We start from the raw sequence: 19,318 nt of genomic DNA on the forward strand, positions 1-19,318 counted from the left end.
ATCGGCCCCGTCCATTAGCGGGCCGGCCCGATGCCCACCTCCAGGTGAATGATAGAAGGGTTAAAGAAAAGAAAGAGAGTGGTCCGCTCTCGAAAAGAAAGACAGCGGTGGACCGTGGACGGATTCCGCTCCGCTTGCCTGCCAATCTACCAAAGTACCCTCGACGATCACGTAGAACGATAAAATGAAGGCAGGGTTGTTTCAGTCATTTAAAGTGAAGGCCGGCGTTTCTGACGGCAGCGGATCTTTTTCAGCACTGACGTTAGCCAGGTGCGGGACCACTGCGTGGAGCAGTGCGCCAGCTGGCAGGAAGAAGGGGACCACTCTCCCTTCCCGGCGTGGGGACCACTAGTGGCGTGTTTGATCATGCGGCGCTGGGCCCGAACTGGAAAATCGGGACAATACTTTTCTCTCTCCAGCCAGCACCAGGTTAAACGGGGAGATGGCCCACAAGAAAAGATGCGGGCCCCACTCCTCCAAGCACGTGGTTCCCTTCGTTTGGTTTTTCAAATTAGGCGTGCTCGCCTGCGGGGCCCGCATGTGGTCCAGGACTGTCATTGTCCGCCGCGTGTCCCCCGGACGGGTCGCCTGTCGCTGTCCTCCCTTGGCTCGTCGCTGTCTCGTCCCACCTATTGAGCAGTGCAACCAACCAACTAAACCGCACAAGTCTCCAAGATGATCGAAACCGGAGCTCTATGCGCTGTCCGACCATCCCCGCCGTCCGTGACCTCCCCACCAACCGCACCCTCACCCGTCCGATCCCTCCCCCTCCTAACCCGCGTTCATCCCACTCTTTAAACTTGGCGGCATCGTTTTAGAGAAAAAGGAATACCTCCCCTTCCTTCTTCCGGTAAGCGGTTTCACGTCTCATCTGCGAAGCGGTTTCTTCCTTCTCCAACGTGTTCTTACACAAACCAAAAAAAAAAAAAAACGAATCGTCTTCTCTGTCTTCTTCTTATTCTTCCTTTCTGCTGACGAAGATGATGAGAAGAAGAGAAGATTACAAGTGAGGTTGGTGAGCTGATGGCGTTCCACAACCTGTCGTCGCAGCAGGAGATGGCGATGTCGCATTTCTCGGAGCATCATTTGGGAGCGGACTTGATTGCGCCGGAGCCCGGTGCCAAGGAATCCAAGGCTCAGCAGCAGCAGCAGCAGCAGCAGCAGCAGCAGCCAACATGGCTCAGCAGCGCCATCCTCCGCCCACAGCCACATTTCGTCGACCCCGACGACCAGCGGCAACCACAGCAGGGCGCCAGGAAGTGGTGCGGCTGCGCCCCGGGCTCCAGCTGCGTCCGCTGCAGCTTCCTCCACTTGCAGACCGCAACCGACCGCGCCCCGAATTCCGCTGCGGCGGCCGGGCAGTGGCTCCCCCGGAACGCCAGCGACGTCGGGGATGAGGTGCCGGGGTCGAGCGACTCGATGATGGCGGGGATTTCGCACGGCTCCGTCGACGTGAACGCGGCCGCCAACCAGGCGGCCACCAGCGGGGAGCTCGTCGACAGCGGGGAGCAGCAGCAGCAGACGGCAGGTGGGGATGAGTGGCAGAACGTGAGGTGCAAGGCGGAGATCCTCTCGCATCCTTTATATGAGCAGCTGCTCTCGGCCCACATCGCCTGCCTCCGCATCGCCACGCCCGTGGACCAGCTGCCCAGGATCGACGCGCAGCTCGCTCAGTCGCAGCAGGTCGTCTCCAAGTACTCGGTGCTCGGCCATCAGATCATGCCCGGCGACGATAAGGATCTCGACCAGTTCATGGTCGGTACCACCATCTTCTTCTTTTCCTCTTCCTCTTTTGTTCTGCTCTGTTTCTGTTCCTTGTGAGTATTTTCTTTAGTTGGTATTGCGTAATTCTGGTGCTGGTGGTCGGTGTTTCTTGTTTTGATTTCGACACAAAGGGCAGATCTTTTGATGCCTTTAAGTGACAATTGGATGAGATGGTTTCGAGTTTCTTCCGTTTTTGGATTGAATTTTTTTGTTTGTCGGCTCGATTTTTGGTGTGCTATTCGTTTTCGTGTTTCTGGGGATGTGGTGTAGATGGTGGTCGTTGTTTTCTGCAGAATTGAGGTTGTCTTTTTATGTTTCGATGGTGTGCGTGGCAAGGTGGGTTTTCGAAAGGTTTTAAAAGGGTGGGGATGAATTGGTCGAAGATGATGTCTGGTTGTAGAGCTTCTGACGCATTTGGGGAAAGACCGCAATTCAGCTTGTTTGGTGAAAGGGTGTTTCTTTGGTTAACCATTGTAGGGTCGTGTGGTTCAGGTTAGTGTAATGAAAGCATATGCTTAGGTTGAGGAAAATGATGGCCTGATTGTTGTGTTCTGAAACTGTGTTGTGGCGAAAAAGTGATTCAAGCCGAGGTAACTAGCGACACCATGGTCGGAAAGAGGAAGCTTCTATTAATCAGCGGCATGCATTTCTCGACTCTTTCTATGTGAACTTTGAAGGTTGGTGAGCTTAGAAATATAAAGATCTGCATCAGATTGGTTTTGTGGTTAATCGTGGAGTAAGAAAGGAAGGGTATTTATTGGATAAGAACATAGTGACCTCTTCGTTTGGATGCCATTGTGTTCATCAATGATTGCATGCAGATGTTGAAAGGAGGGTGGACGTAATGCTCACGCTTGCCAGAACTGTGAGAAGTTCAAGATAGGAGGTGGGAGTGGTGGGGGTTAGGGTATGGCTCCCATTAAATAAAGGAGAAGAGACTACCCATTATATGGATCATAATATCCAATTTTTGTCATCATGTTTGCACGCCAATGTTAGATCCCATTTAACACTAGCTCGTATTTTCTTTCTGAATCTTTTATGGTATTTACTCTTTATAGTCTACATCTATGCAGTACGCAAAAGTGCTGCTTCCTGGCATATCCTGTGTCTACAACTTATCTAGTCATAGTTATTGCTACGTTTTTCATTTCTTGAGTTAGCCAAAGGCTTCAGCTTCCATTTGCTGAGGCTTGGGTTTGCTTCCTAGGAACTATTACACCCAAAGATATTTCCATTTGGCGTGTTAGCTTAGTATCCAAAATGTTATATTCATGTCAATCACCTGCTTCAATCTTTGTTCAAAACAGATTTTTGCCTAATCTACACTATCAGCTAGTGGGAGTCAAGGCCCAGTTACACCATCAGGTAGTGGGATTCAGGTCCGAATTCTTAGAAAACAGGCTTGTGGTTTTTAAGTTTCAAGTAAAAGATGATCCATGAGAAATATGCTCTCATATCATGTCTCCACATCTTCATATGTTTGTGGTTTCTCTCTAGGCAAAAGTTCAGATTACAATATTTTGGGGGCAAAATCAGTTTTTGGGTATTAAGGCTGTACATGCTGTCTTAAGCAAGGTAGCATGTGCACTTAGAGGGAAGCAATAATCTACTAGGGTACATTTACACATGCATGAGGGAAATATACTTGTCTGCTTTTTGCTCATAGGCGTTTACTGATCACAAATTTATTTACACGTTATTCTGGTATAACTGACCTCCATGAATTTTTACTTTCGCAAATGATATTTGTGGTTGGTATATCCATAATAATAACTTTTGTTATCATCTGAGCAGGTGCACATATAATTTTCCATTCAACTATATCTCAAACAATTAAGCGTCTGAATGTTATTCAAAATGTTTTGAATTATTTGTTCATTCATGTTTCAGTGTGTTGCGTGGATTCTTTCAAAGTGATTCCTTTTCCTTAATTTTCAATTCTACTCAAAAAAAAATCGTTGGCTTCTATAATCTATCTACTATGTGATGCTAGTATCTTCAATTAATCGTTGTTGGTCACTCATAAGTTATTATTCCTCTCTTTACATGATTCCTTATTTAATGACTTCTGCTTTTAGATATCATAAAATACTTGCATAGGTACTTATGGTTTTGATTGTCTCTGAAGCAAAATGTGGACTCATTATTTTACTTGTAGAAAAAATAAATTCTCTCTGTCCATCTCACTCACTATTCTCGTGATGTGGACCCAGCACATATCTAGCATGTCCTAACTGTCATCAAGAATAGTTTCTATTTGATTCTGATAATTCTTATTTCATTTTATATGGAGACAATTCATTAATGTTGTAAAAAGATGTAGGACTTTTCATGGGCCTCGTGTGCTGATATCTTTCATGTCAATGAAATCTACAAAATAGATTGTACAGCATGCTCTATTATGTTGCAAATTATTATCTGAAGCAGTTTTAAGTGTGTTGATGTATTTCAAGTTTGTGATGTCAACCTGGAAAATAAACCATGGAATGGATTGGAGATGAATGCTATGTTACATCTACTATCCACATTTATATTTTATAAATTGTGTTGTGTGGATTAGCTTGTTTTTAATCAAATATAGGTTGTCCAAAATAAGCATAATCTGCATTACAGTCCTGATGACCTATTTATGCCTATTACATTTAACTACTTCAAGAGCATGACTTTGCAATGAACTTGTGAACTTGCACTCACCATTGCAAATTAATCAATGCCCTATTCATGCCTTGGGAACAAATGATGGGTCTAGAACATAATTCCCTATAGCTCATCACAGGAAATTGCTTGCAACATGTTCCAATGACAGACAGCTATCAGGATCCTACATGGGCACAAGCTGTTCGCTGAACATCTGAAATAAATTTTGGGAGCTAGAACCGAATATTTTGAAGATATTACTGCACGATGAAAATGGTAGATAAACCATAGCATGTTGGAAGTTCACTTGCATGAACCATGATCGAGCTTCCTGTGCAAAGACAATTGAACCTCTACTACAGTGACTTGTGGGATTGCCTAGCTACTGCTTGAAGTTTTTTAGAGGTGACGGGATGAGTGGTGCTCTTCAAACTGCATTATTGATGATGAATTCCTTTGCATGGTTTAAGAAAGCCCAGTCTGCTTCACGACTGCCAAAGAAGGCCGTGATTGTCATAGAAGAATTTAGCATCACCTGATTATGCAAAGGAAATAGCCCGATAATGTCAACCTATGAGAAGACTTTGGCCGCGTGTAGGACCCTCACCTATGTCACATGGGTGCGGGTGCGGGGCTGCGGCACTTTCAAAAAACTTGGGTGCAGGGGTGCGGCACTTTCAAAAAACTTGGGTGCGGGGGTGCGGCAATATATATATATATATATATATATATATATATATATATATATATATATATATATATAGTCCAAAAGTTGAACATAAATGACCCTGGGTGCGGTCAACACACCCAGGGTCAGCTGTCTCATCTCTCTGAGGGCTTAAGCTGTCTCAACCCACGATTTTGCAAAAAAAAAAATTGGACCCGGACCTGGACCGGAACCGAGTCCAGGTAAAACCCTAAGGGTTTTCCCTTTAAAAAAACTTTTTAACGCTCGTGCAGCCGCAGGCCTTCATCCCCCCCCCCTATGCTATTAAGGGAAACCCCTTTGGGGTTTCCCGATTTGTGTCCTTTCGTGCCCTTTAAATCACGCAAGGGTGAGGGGGAAGCCCTCACTCCTTCGCTCCTCCTCTCCCTCTCAATTGTGCACTCTTTCTCGCTCTCGACGTGCGACTGAACCCCAACGCTGACGACGGCTCTCTCTCAGACACGCATCTCCTTCTTCTCTTCTTCTTTGTCTCATTCTTTTGTTTGCAGAAGGGCCGGCGGCTCCCTGCCGTGCTCTCCCCCTTTTTCTCTGCGTTCGCCGGAAGGCCGACGGCCCTCTGCCGCGTCCTCTCTCTCTCTCTCTCTCTCTCTCTCTCTCTGCATTCGCCGAAAGAAAAGTCGGGACTCGGGAGCATTTTTTTTTGTCCAAAAATTGGACACAAATAACCTTGGGTGCGTTAACCACACCCAGGGTTCCGTTGACCGCACCGGGTGCCGCACCCACGTCGCATTGCGTCGACGCGGGTGCGGCACCCAGTTTGTCGAGTCCCTGTGACATAGACCCTCACTGATGATTGCCTGACAGGCAATGAATGAACCTACATATATTATTTGGAAACCTAGTTGTACTTGTTAAAATGTACCTATTATATATATATATATATATATATATATATATATATATATATATATTCTGTTTATTACATCAATACCCGATAGGGGTATTTTTATAATTTCACAGTTGTTTTAGAAAACAACTATTTTTTCCTTTTTGATCAAATGTAATTTTTATTATTTATTTTTTTATTTCTTTTTTTTATTATTTTTGAGGACCAAAAGGGGCTCCAACATAGAAGTCGTTGGAGCCTCCCAACGGTCACAAATGTGACCGTTGGGGGCTCCCAACGACTCTATGGGAGCCCCCTTTTGGCTCTCCTTTTGAGGCCCTTTGGCCCTCCTTTTTCCTCCTCCTTCTCTTGTATAAATAGGGGTGATCCCCTTGTGTATTTTCATCTTTGAGAGCTCCTCTCTCTTTTCAATAAGAGGCTTTGTATATTGTTGCCTTCTTAAAGGCTTGTGCTTGTATTGTCCCTTCGTGGACTTGTGATATTTTCTCTTTTATTCATTGTTGTATATGCTTGTATGCACTCTTTATATTTCCGCAATATCTCATTACATGGTATCAAAGCCACTCGATTCTTGAAGGAAAGGTGTGGTTCGTGTATCTCTTATTTTGGTGGACATCTTCTCACTTCTTGGCAACATCATGGAGACAAAGATTGATCTTTCTTTCAAACTCAATGGAAAGAACTATATGATGTGGGCATTGGCAATGGAGAATAATCTCAAAGGGAAGAAGCTTTGGGGTTATGTCATGGGGACCGTTTCGGAACCGAAGCTTATGCTCACAAAAATGGAAGAAGATCAAGAAAAAGCTCTTGAGGGAGATGCTCGTCTCAAGGCCATTGAAAATCATCAAAAGGAAGTAGAAGATTGGGAAAGCAATCACGCAAAAATCCTTGCGTGGTTTATGAACAATGTGGAGCTTAAGGTATGTGCTAATATAGCTAAATTTCGTCGAGCCAATGAGGCTTGGTCCTTTATGAGGGGTATGTATACCCAAAAGGATCTTGCAAGAGCATACTTGCAAGAAAAAGTTAGAACCACCAAGCAAGGTGATTCTAGCATTCAAGACTACTATAGTGCCCTTAACCCACTATGGGATGAATTGACTCTTTTAGAGCCAAAGTGGGTTTCTATGGAAGATGTTGATTTAAGACAAAAACAAATGGAACAAGAGCGATTGTTTCAATTTCTTTTTGGGCTACGCCCCGAATTTGAGCAAGTGAGATCCTCACTTCTCCATAGATCTATTTTTCCTCCTATTGAGGATGCTATTGCCGAAATCACTCAAGAGGAGACAAGGCTTGGCATGAGTAAGCATGTTGATGAAGTCCTTGCCGTATCCAAACCGGGTAACAATGTTAGAACCTATAAGCCTCCTCATTTTGGGAAACAAGGGAACTACAATGGAGGAAGAAAAATGATTGTTTGTCATTATTGCAATGAGCCGGGTCACATTAGACCCGTTTGTCCAAAGCTTATGGGAGCCTTCAAGCCTAAAGTAGCCTCTCTTGAAGAAACCACCTCCAAAGAAGATGAAGGCAAAAACAATGACATTAAAGAAACTCTTGGACAAATATCTATGGCTCTCCAACAAATGCTTAAAGTTTCTTCCTCCACATCGGGTGCGGCCATTGCTTCGACATCATCACCCGGTACGTATTCTTGGATCCTTGATTCCGGAGCTTCTTTTCATATGACCCCTCATGAGAATGCACTTAGTGATGTTTGCATCAATTCAAAGGACTCTTGTGTCTCAACGGCCGATGGAACTTTTTTGAAAATTTCAAGTATTGGCTCTTTTAAAGATTCTCAAAATTTTTGTGTTCCAAAAGTAAGAGTTGTTCCCAAATTAAATTTAAACCTTTTTTCGGTTTCTCAAATTGCCGACCATGGATGTGAAATATCTTTCTCATCTAATGGTTGCTTTGTGCAGGAGGATCTTCGGTCCGGGAAGCGGATTGGGCAAGGCCATAGAAAGGGAGACCTCTATTATATGGACCATCTTGATCTCCCTACAAACTTTTTTTGTTCTTATGTCCAAGAAAAAAATATGGAAACTTGGCATAAAAGACTTGGTCATCCAAGTTATTCCAAAATGTATCTCTTTCCTTTTGGAAACAAATTTTGTAAGGAAAAAGAAATTAATTGCAAAGATTGCATTTTTGGAAAAATGAAGTCTATTCCTTTTCCAACTAGATCTTTTTTCTCATCAAGGCCTTTTGAATTGGTGCATTCGGATGTTTGGGGTCCTTCTCCGGTTATGTCTAAAGGGGGTTATTCATATTATGTTACGTTTGTTGATGACTTTACTCGGTATGTTTGGATTTATTTCCTTAGTCATAAGTCGGAAGTATTTACTTTCTTTAAAGACTTTCATAAAAAGGTTCAAAATCAATTTCAAAGTAACATATCTATTTTAAGATCCGATTCCGGTGGTGAATACTTATCTCACGAATTCCAAAACTATTTAAGCCAAAATGGCATTTGTCATCAAAAGTCATGTCTTAGGACTCCTCAACAAAATGGCCTAGCGGAAAGGAAACATAGGCACATTATAGAAACCGCTAGAACATTGCTTGTGTCTAGAAATATTCCAAAAAAATTTTGGGCGGAAGCCGTTCTTACCTCAACCTATCTAATCAATAGAATGCCCTCTTCTAAGTTAAAAAATGCTTCTCCCTATGAGAAACTCTTTAAGTTTTCACCCGATTTTAATCGACTTCGTATTTTTGGTTGCAAATGTTTTGTCCTACTACATAAAAGGGATAAGTTATCTCCAAAGCAATTGAATGTGTATTTTTTGGATATGGTGAAAATCAAAAAGGGTATAGATGTTATGATTTTAAGAATGATAAACTATATGTTTCAAAAGATGTAACATTTCTCGAAGAAGAAAACGGTTTTGATAAAATAGAAGAGACAAATGAAATTAATTATGTATTCTTATATGATCTTATTGATGACATACAAGAAGATTCTCTTGAAAACATAGATGACACTCACGAGGTATCCCCTCTTGACATAACACTCTCATATGATAATAATTCAAATACAAATGTTCATGATAGCAATGCCAATATAAATGTTTACTCAAGAAGAAATCAAGAAAAACCTATTAGTGCCCTCGAAAAATACTCTCAAATTTCCGAATCCATTGAGGAACCACAAGTTAGGCATTCTTCTAGAATATCAATACCCCCAAATAGGTTTGTCTCCTATGACTCTTTAACTCCCAACTATCGGGCATGTTTGATAACTCTACACTCTTATTTTGAACCAACCCACTATAATCAAGCTAAATCTATACCTCATTGGGTTGAAGCAATGCAAGTTGAACTAAATGCTTTAAAAAAGGCCAATACTTGGGAAGTAGTTGATCTACCCTCACACAAAAAACCTATTGGTTGTCGTTGGGTCTTCAAAGTTAAAACTAAAAGCGATGGCTCGTTGGAACGATATAAAGCAAGATTGGTTGCTAAGGGATACTCCCAAGAATATGGTATTGATTACGAAGAAACATTCGCCCCCGTAGCTCGTATGACAAGTGTCAGAACCTTAATAGCTGTCGCATCAACCAAAAAATGGCCTATTTATCAACTTGACGTAAAAAAAGCTTTTTTAAATGGAAGTTTAAGTGAAGAAGTTTATATGGATCCACCACCCGGAATAAATATTAAGCAAGGTCAAACACTTCGGCTTTTAAAGGCATTATATGGTCTTAAACATGCTCCTAAGGCTTGGTATGATCGTTTTAGTGATATCATGATAAAATTAGGATTTCATTCTTGTTATACTGACACTGCTCTTTTTGTTAAAAATGCAGGTTCTAGTATCGTAATTTTGTTGCTTTATGTTGATGATATGATTATCACTGGAAATGATCAAAGTAGTATTATTAATGTTAAAAATATGTTAAAAGATAATTTTGATATGTCTGATTTAGGTTTTCTCAGATATTTTCTTGGAATTGAGGTTGCATATTCTCCTAGAGGATATATTTTGTCACAGATGAAGCTTGCTGCAGATATATGTTCTAAGTCTGGGATTTCTGATGATAAGAAGGTAGAGACTCCCGAGGTTATTAATGCCAAGTTACGGATAGAAGATGGGGTTCTTCTGGAAGATCCTACACCGTACCGACAACTCATTGGGTCTCTTACATATTTAACCATCACCAGACCAGATATCACTCATGCGGTTCACTCAGTCAGTCAATTTCAGCATGCTCCTACAATCGTGCATATGAGTGCGGTTCTCTGAATCATTCGCTACATTCGGAATACCATCAATAAAGGGCTATTTCTATCCTCCTCTTCCCCTTTGAATCTTCTTGCTTATACTGATGCAGATTGGGGAGATAATCCCAATGATCGAGTCTCAACTACTGGTTTTTGTGTCTTTTTAGGGGACTCATTGATTGCCTGGCGATGCAAGAAGCAGCAGAAAGTTTCACTATCATCCACTGAAGCTGAGTACCGGGCAATGGCAACCACAACAATGGAACTTGTATGGCTTCGCAGTTTGCTTAAAGATATGGGAGTTGATATTACTGAAGCCTCCAAGCTGTGTTGCGACAATAAGAGTGCCATCTATATCGCAAGCAATCATACTTTTCATGAACGTACGAAGCATATCGAAATGGATTGCCACTATGCTCGTGACGAATTTTTACGAGGAACTATTGCTCTGCCATATGTCACTTCAGAATATCAGTTGGCAGACTTCTTCACTAAAGCTCTTCCAGCTCCTCGGTTCATGTTTCTTCTCGGCAAACTTTCCGTCCTTCCCCCGTAAAATTTGAGGGGGGTGTTAAAATGTACCTATTATATATATATATATATATACATATATATATATATATATATATATATATATATATTCTGTTTATTACATCAATACCCGATAGGGGTATTTTTGTAATTTCACAGTTGTTTTAGAAAACAACTATTTTTTCCTTTTTGATCAAATGTAATTTTTATTATTTATTTTTTTATTTCTTTTTTTTATTATTTTTGAGGACCAAAAGGGGCTCCAACATAGAAGTCGTTGGAGCCCCCCAACGGTCACAAATGTGACCGTTGGGGGCTCCCAACGACTCTATGGGAGCCCCCTTTTGGCTCTCCTTTTGAGGCCCTTTGGCCCTCCTTTTTCCTCCTCCTTCTCTTGTATAAATAGGGGTGATCCCCTTGTGTATTTTCATCTTTGAGAGCTCCTCTCTCTTTTCAATAAGAGGCTTTGTATATTGTTGCCTTCTTAAAGGCTTGTGCTTGTATTGTCCCTTCGTGGACTTGTGATATTTTCTCTTTTATTCATTGTTGTATGTGCTTGTATGCACTCTTTATATTTCCGCAATATCTCATTACAGTACTATCGCTGGATATTTCTCATATCACATCCATGCATCAGTCAGGATTTTTTTGGAAATAATGCTTCTCATAGCAAAAATGCAAGGTTTGCTTTAGGATTACTCGAAATTTTTGTCCTTCTCATTGGAAATTTCCCAAATTATACTTCAGTTTCCAAGAAAGTTTCAAATTTGATATTTATTTTCTTAAATCCTTGGATCCAGAACTACATGAAAGGCCCCTATATTCCAAAATTTGTATTGAAGTCTTTGTACTTCAAAATTTTTCTCAACATAACTTTAGTATTCAAAAGTTATCTGTAGAAAACTTCAAAGTGTGGAATTGTTGTCGGAAGTACGTATCTTTTAGAAATTTTATGATGATATTCAACCAACGTTAATGTGATACATCCAATTTGTCACCAAGTTATTATAGGATTTTCTTGACTACTTATTTACTATTACATATTTTTGGCCAAACCCTTTTATTTTTCTTAATAGATTATCTATTCCTAATAATTTGCCAAGCAGCTGAACATGAACACACACATCTATACACATACATATTCAATCATAATTAATGAATTAAATACAACCCATCTCTATTTTTCGTTACTTATTGACCGATTTAACATTTTTTGGCCTTTTTTATTTCCCATAATAGCTGAATTGATCTTTTGCTGTTACTTTCACCGACAGTAGAACACACACACACACAAATATATATATATATATATATATATATATATATATATATATATATATAGAGAGAGAGAGAGAGAGAGAGAGAGATAGATATATAGATATATAGATATAGATATAGATATAGATATAGATATAGATATAGAGAGAGTTTTTATCATCATAGATGTAAGCAAACCATGGATCTTAATTGCATGGTTCACGAAGGCCTGGGCTTGATTAGTGGTCATGTACAGGTGACCCATATAAAATAATTGGATCCATAATTCTACTTTTTCCAAGTGACATTCCTGAAACACATGAAAGATTTGGTTCAGATTTAACTAGAATAAGTAAGAGAATCATCTAATGAGTGTAGGTTCAATCTAATAAATGTTTTCTGTGAACAAATAAATAATCCATAGAATATACAGGTTTTGGCTTGGGCATTTACATTGAAGGTGTATATATAATGGATGAAGTTAAAGTGTTTCTCTGAATGAATTAACATGTCACAGTTAGAGAGAATATGATTTCATCTAAGCATCTTTTTAAAGGAAAGGCTGCTCTAGAGGGCCTTTGATTGGCTATTTATTCTGTAACCTTTCCACTGCTAGTCCACATATCTTGAAACATTTATGGTTCTTAATCATGTTTCATGAATTATGCTATTAAAGGCTTGGGGAATGATTTCCTGTTGTTCTGTGATCCCTCACCTCAATCCTAATACTTAATATGTTCTGATATTGATACCCACTCTTTTCAGTTGAATTTTGCCTGCTTCATTTTTTAAATATGATGTCTGCTGTTACAGACTTTCACTGATCTTTTAGCTTCTCTTTCCTTTAGTTATCATTTTTGTTGTCAGTTATGTTTGGCGCACTAGTCTAAACCTGTATTTTACTTGGTGCTCAGTCGCATTATGTTTTGTTGCTTTATTTATTCAAAGAGCAACTTCAACAACATGTTCGTGTTCATGCAATGGAAGCAGTAATGGCTTGTTGGGAACTGGAACAGTCATTGCAAAGTCTAACAGGTGATCTTTGATTTTTTCTGCAAATAAAATTTGAGTGCTTGTGAAAGAAATATAGTCTAACCATTCTTTATTTAGCTCTTTTTGCTTAAATTATTGTCACGATTGGGTATTATTGCACCTAGCTTTTGATATATATAGCAATACTAGCAAGGAATGCATTTGTTGCTTATGGATGGCTTCTTAAAATGTTACTAATGGTTAGGAGCCTAATTAGTTCATAAAGCTTTGAAAATGGTAAAATATTTTCTTCACCTTCTTTTCTTTAGTCTGTAAAATAAGACAAATGGAAAAACATGACAGTATTGTCATTCAGATCAAAAAAAGAAATGTGCCTTTGTATGTACTTTCTGATGGCCGAGTGAAGTCAGTTGTTATACTGGGAATGGAGATAAAATGTCTTAATGGATGCTGGCATGAAACAGGTGTGTCTCCAGGTGAAGGCACAGGTGCAACTATGTCTGACGATGATGATGACCAGGCAGATAGTGATACCGACTTCTTTAATGAAAGCTTGGATGGTCCGGATAGCATGGGATTTGGCCCCCTTATCCCAACTGAGAGTGAAAGGTCATTGATGGAGCGTGTTAGGCAAGAGTTAAAGCATGAACTAAAACAGGTGGAACCATTCACACTGATTTGAATTTTCTCAATTTTCAATCATTAGTTGCAATTTTTTTCCCAGCTTAAACTGCTTAGTCCAGGGTTACAAAGATAAAGCTTACTGCTAACCAACTTTTCTGCTTAAAATATTTAGATTGTTTAATTGTTGAAAGTGACTGGTAGAGTGTTGTTTTATGTGTTCTATCGAATGCTGAATTTATGAGGTCTAATTTGCACAGGGTTATAAGGAAAAGATTAGTGACATAAGGGAGGAGATATTGCGTAAGAGGCGGGCAGGAAAGCTCCCTGGTGACACAACCTCACTCTTAAAGGATTGGTGGCAGTCCCATTCCAAGTGGCCATATCCAACTGTAAGTGTTTTGAGTTCTGATCTCTCACTGGTGTCAGTTCATAAAGTGCCTCACATACCACTTGGCTTTGTTTCAGGAGGATGAAAAGGCAAGATTGGTGCAGGAGACAGGACTACAGTTGAAGCAGATAAACAACTGGTTTATAAACCAGCGGAAGAGAAATTGGCATAGTAACGCTTCATCATCTTCGGTTTTAAAGAACAAGCGCAAGAGGTATGTTGTACAAAACTTGTGAAATGTTAGAGATGGTATATATTTTGTGCTTTTATGCCAATTTAATTTTGAGAGTGAAGCCATGCAGGTGATGATGATGCCGAGCAGTTCGTGTAGATAATAGGCACACGTTTGAATTCAGAGACCTCTGAAAGAGGGCACTTTTTTCCATGTAAGTCTGGTTAAGGACGTGGTTCAGATAAGTCTATATAATGGTTTGCATGGCTTCTACTTGGACAATCGGCTTCCCATGGTTTCAACATCAATCATTTCATCAGCCAAACTTGTCACAAGAAGGCATCTGTGTACTAAAGCAAGCAGTTGATGGGAAGGGATACAGCTTGATTGGTATGCAGGCACCAATTTTAAAATATGACGAGCTAAAAAGCCTGTATTATATTCAATTATTATAGCTCAACGTCAGGATTTAGTTACAAGTTGCACTTCCTCTATATATCCAAGAAAATCTTGCTTGTGTGTGTAGAGTGTAACAATAATATCTTAGTATGCATTGTTTGCAATGTGAAACAGCATATTAGATTCATCCTTGTATGTTACTGTATATTTGTCACAAAGTCATGGTGTAGGCATTATCGTTTACAGAATAGTGGAAGCTAGGTCTGTCCTGCCGTTTCCATAGTTTATAATGACAGTACTTTTGTTTTTCTTACATTTGATTTTTATATAAAAATGGCTCTCTGTGCTCTACTACCTTTACTCCACATTTCAGTCATCTTAGTATCTTACCCATTTGTATCTCCTCTGGTTGTTAGCAGATGCAACATATCATGTGCAATTTCTCTTTATACCTCTTTTGTGAAGAGAAGATACCATGGTGCATGGTTTGTGTATTTGTGCACACCATAGTGACAAATATCGCTAGATTTATGAAAATCTCGGGAGAAATTGCCTGAAAGTTTAAAACGGCAATTTCTCGCAAGATTTTCAAAATACCACGAGATTTATGAAAAAACATAAATACCGTGATCTAAATGCAATATTTATGTTTTAGACTGCTATTTATCATGAAAAAACCGTGTATTTTTATTTTTAAATAATTTTTATTAATATTTTCTTATAAACATGAGATTTATGAAGATTTTCAAATTCTCGCGAGTTTTTGAAGAACGGGATTTTGCCATTTTTAACGTGAGAGAGAGAGAGAGTCTAGTTCTGATTGGGATCACTTTGATTGTGCACAAGATCATTTACTGCAACTGACAGCTTCAATGTGAACTCATGAAGAACAGCCCACATGCTTTGGATATGCGGATAAAGGCCAGAAGTTGGAGTCTTAGAGAAGCCTGTCTCTGTATAATCTCATGCTGACAGAGTGGTTTTGTACAATTTGGATTTTGATATGGCTGGCGATTACAGCTACTGTGGTTCATCATCCATGAAATGTTGGGTCACTGTTGGCTCCCAAATAATTGCACCATGGCCTTTGGTTTTCCATGTTTTTCAACGTTTGCCTTTATTGTGGTTCATGTGTTATGTCAACACCATAAAATGGAGGCTGGGGACCATGCAACTTTTTTTTCTTTCCAATAATAGGGAGTAACTACTGTTGCGGTTCTGGGGTCCTGATATGGGCTGAGATGTGTCATGTTGACAGTGGTTCTGTTTCATTGTAACTAGCGAGCAGGCACCATCCAATAAAAGAATATCTAATCCAACGAAAGGCCATAGGGCTGTTAAGGAGTCCCAACCATTTATCTAATTCACCATTGAAGAGGGAAAGCCTTGGATCTAATCTAAGGGACGTCTCTGTTTCCGTCGGTGGGCGGGTGTGTTCTGCTTCAATCAAATATCTGATAAGCAAAGCGCGGTCGTTTGTGTTTTGCCGGTTGCTCGATTGGATTCGGTTGAGGCACGGAGTTTATCGGTGATCTCTTTCCTGTTCTCCTTATTGCTTACTTGGGTTTTTCCTTATGGATCTGTGTAAAACTCTACGAGTACTTCGCTCCTGGCCATTGGAGACTGTTTTTGGTTTGTTTCGAGCTTGCCTCCAAGGATGTGCACCTTGGGTATGAAACAAGCAAGTATTTTTGTAATAATATTTTTCAAGGGCATATCCGATTACTTTCTTAAATCTTGATAAGAATTTAGTATTGGAGGATCCATAGTTACCTGAAGCTTCAAAAAGGCTCTCTTTAAAAGTGTTCCCTTCTTTCTTGCTTCATAAGCTTCCTTCATCTTGAAAGTAATTTTTTAATGTTCAAAAAGTGTACAACATTTTTAAAGTATTTTCTTCATTGTAAAATCTACATGTATAACAAATAATCTTGATAAAGAAAACCTTCAAAATTATTTTACATTCAAAAAAATATTTAACTATATTTTTATGTTGTTTCTTGCTTAAAAATATAGTGACGAAATGGTTTTTTTTTTACTGAAAATATCGGCAGCCAACTTCTCATGATAAATTGAAGTTTTGTTTTTCTCTTTTTTGGCAAAAAAATAACCAACATTTAATTAAAAATAAAAAACAAAAATTAATTATTTTTACAAAGGAAAAAATAAAATTTATTTTCTGGTATTTTTTATCAGAAAAAGATAAGGCAGTCAATTTTCTGCTTTTCACGTTTTTTTAGAAAAAAAAAATCGATATTTATCACTATTCTAAAAAAAGGTTTCTAGTATATTTTTCTGTTGTTTGTTTACTTTTCTGTTTCTTACACCCGCTTCTCTTATATGCTTTTTGAACGCTTCAAGCTTCATGTATCCAAGCATTTTCTGGAGAATCTCTCATGTAAAATGCAGAGTTTTGGAAATTTTGAAAAAAAAAATATCCTGGCCTTAGTTACAATTGTCAACCAACCGCTGTTGGACCTTATTTTTCAAATCCAACAGTGGATTAATTAGATCTGGATCTGGATATTGTGTGGCAAGCAAGCATCCGGCTATTTAATGAACCCATGTTTGCTCTATTTTGCCGCAATCCACACCCCAAAGCGGGGCAGGCATAAAGCATATCTGCTCCATATTCTGCCGCTATCCCTGTGATGTGTTTATGGATCTGAGTGTACGTTGTTAGGTCTAGATTCAAATCAAGCCCACACAGAAAGCACACAAACTGCCCCAAGTGTGACTGTGATTCTGTGAATGACATGCTACTCACCGAACCTGATGTGTCAATTAGTTACGGGTCTCTCTCTCTCTCTCTCTCTCTCTCTCTCTCAATGTGGACCTTACCATAGAAACTAGTTCTTATCCTAAGATCTCTATCAATGGGTCAGACATAAGGTGCATCCCTTTTCTCCTTTTTTTCTTTTGTCTGCCCTTCCACTACTCTATATTACAAGTTTGAGTTCAACCTTGATGGACCCTTGACAAACCCATGCCAGGTTCTAGTTTGGGATGTCAATGGGTTGGATGTAACCTGAATCCAAATCCATTTAGAAACCAGATTCGGGTTCAGTATCGAGTTTTGAATTGAAGGATCGTCAGATCCAAGTCTTGTTAGCTATGCGTGTTCGTGCATGTGGCATGCGCTTGTGTTTGTATTGGCATATATTTTGGATCTTGAACTGGACACGGCCTGGCCCAATATGATTAGCAATGAATTCCGCGCCCAGCTTCCCAAACTGGTGAACTTTCTGCAATTGAGAACGCATGCAAACCGGACCGAGGTTCAACCTCGTTCTGCCCATGCCACCAGTTTCCAGCATCGGTAGAGGAATAACTTTACTCATATGCTGTGTATTCATGTCTCTAGGCAGGTCTCTGGTTTAACCTTTTCTTGAATCTGTTCTAGAAATGTCAAGAATCTCGTTCCCGGCACAAATCACGGCAAGAAAAATCTTTCAGTAAATGGAAAAAAAAAAAGATATTGTTTTTTTGAAAATATCTAGAATTGTTCATAAATATATACAAAAAATATGTAAAATGTAATCAATTTAAATTTGCTAAAAAGGATTTTTATCATGTTAATATTGTCATAAAAGCATGATATTTTCAAAGTAGACAATATTCTGAAAGTATCGTTTTTTTTCTTTCGCATTTGAGAATGTATCAGCCTTTGAAAAATATCGTAGTAAACGACACCATATTCTCAAGTATTCGCCAATGCTTATGACATGGAATTCTAGCATGTCCATCCATCATGATATTGCATAGAGAACCTTAAAGTGGCTTTTGAACTTCATCATGGATGAATATGATAGAAATGTCATACATCCAAGCACTATAATTTCTTCACTTCTCTCAGGTACATCAAAATTTGACTGAATATTACATCCCCTACAAAGGTTAATTTCTTGTTACAATTTTATCGGATGTCTTGTTCTATGTATGAAAGTTCCACTGGGAATGACCACCAAGGGTGAGCGTGAGGCAATCGGCAAAAGTGCAACCAACGAATCAATGTCGATCACAATATTGTAGGTAAATCCTCAAGATAAAATCACTCATACTACCTGTGGATTAGTTCAACTTGGATCATCTGATTCATTTTTTTTTTTTTTTTACTCCGACAAACCACCCCAGGATCATAGACCTAGTCCCACTGGCCCTGCCTTGCGGGTTTGTTTGTTGAGCGAAGTAAAGAAGAGTGAGACCACTAAAGTCTCCTTCCACAACATACAGGGCACTGCAGAAAAAGGTACAAGTATCTTCCACAAATGTGATATAATGCCACTAATGATATCCGTTAATACCACACAACACTCTGGCACCTCATGGGTTTTTTTTCGTTAAAACTGTCAACAAAACATCGAGCAGCATCGCGTGCATGAAGTCCTCCATATCACACGGACATGGACAAGCATGCACACAGAGACACAGGCACACGCACGCACATACAATCAAGCCAAATTGGACCACTATCCATTCTCATAAGGTCAGTTTGTTGATCCATATTCAGAGGAAAAAGAAAATTTGCCAGACTTAGGGTACCAGGACACAAAATACACTTACTGATGCACAACTACCGACGCTAATTTAACTCACTCTTACAAGCTTCGCTTCTAGTTTTTAATTTGTAGGATTTACCAAAAGATGCAGCTTTTAACTGTTCCAGGTGTGATGTTACCATGTAACCAATATGCAATATATCAAAATATCTGCACTTTTAATTGTTTGCAGTTAATAACCAGA

The 19,318-nt window shown here is 39.5% G+C and overlaps 1 protein-coding gene across 2 annotated transcripts; it reads left to right on the forward strand.

The window, feature by feature from the left end:
- Positions 1-714: 714 nt before the first annotated feature.
- Positions 715-14,932, forward strand: LOC149838610 (homeobox protein knotted-1-like 2). Of its 2 annotated transcripts, none has more exons than XM_090006701.1 (6): positions 715-1,755; positions 12,917-13,037; positions 13,460-13,653; positions 13,877-14,008; positions 14,085-14,221; positions 14,302-14,932. In XM_090006701.1, exons 1-6 carry the CDS (start codon positions 1,024-1,026, stop codon positions 14,336-14,338), a joined length of 1,353 nt encoding a protein of 450 aa, XP_089862827.1. In that variant the 5' UTR covers positions 715-1,023; the 3' UTR covers positions 14,339-14,932. The 2 variants fall into 2 exon arrangements, with proteins under 2 accessions (XP_089862827.1, XP_089862828.1); XM_090006702.1 differs by having other exon boundaries at positions 716-1,755; positions 14,310-14,932.
- Positions 14,933-19,318: the final 4,386 nt, after the last annotated feature.

The sequence above is a fragment of the Nuphar pumila genome, chromosome 5, assembly GCF_984573655.1.
Source record: "Nuphar pumila chromosome 5, dmNupPumi1.hap1.1, whole genome shotgun sequence".
In the NCBI taxonomy this organism is placed as follows: Eukaryota; Viridiplantae; Streptophyta; class Magnoliopsida; order Nymphaeales; family Nymphaeaceae; genus Nuphar; species Nuphar pumila.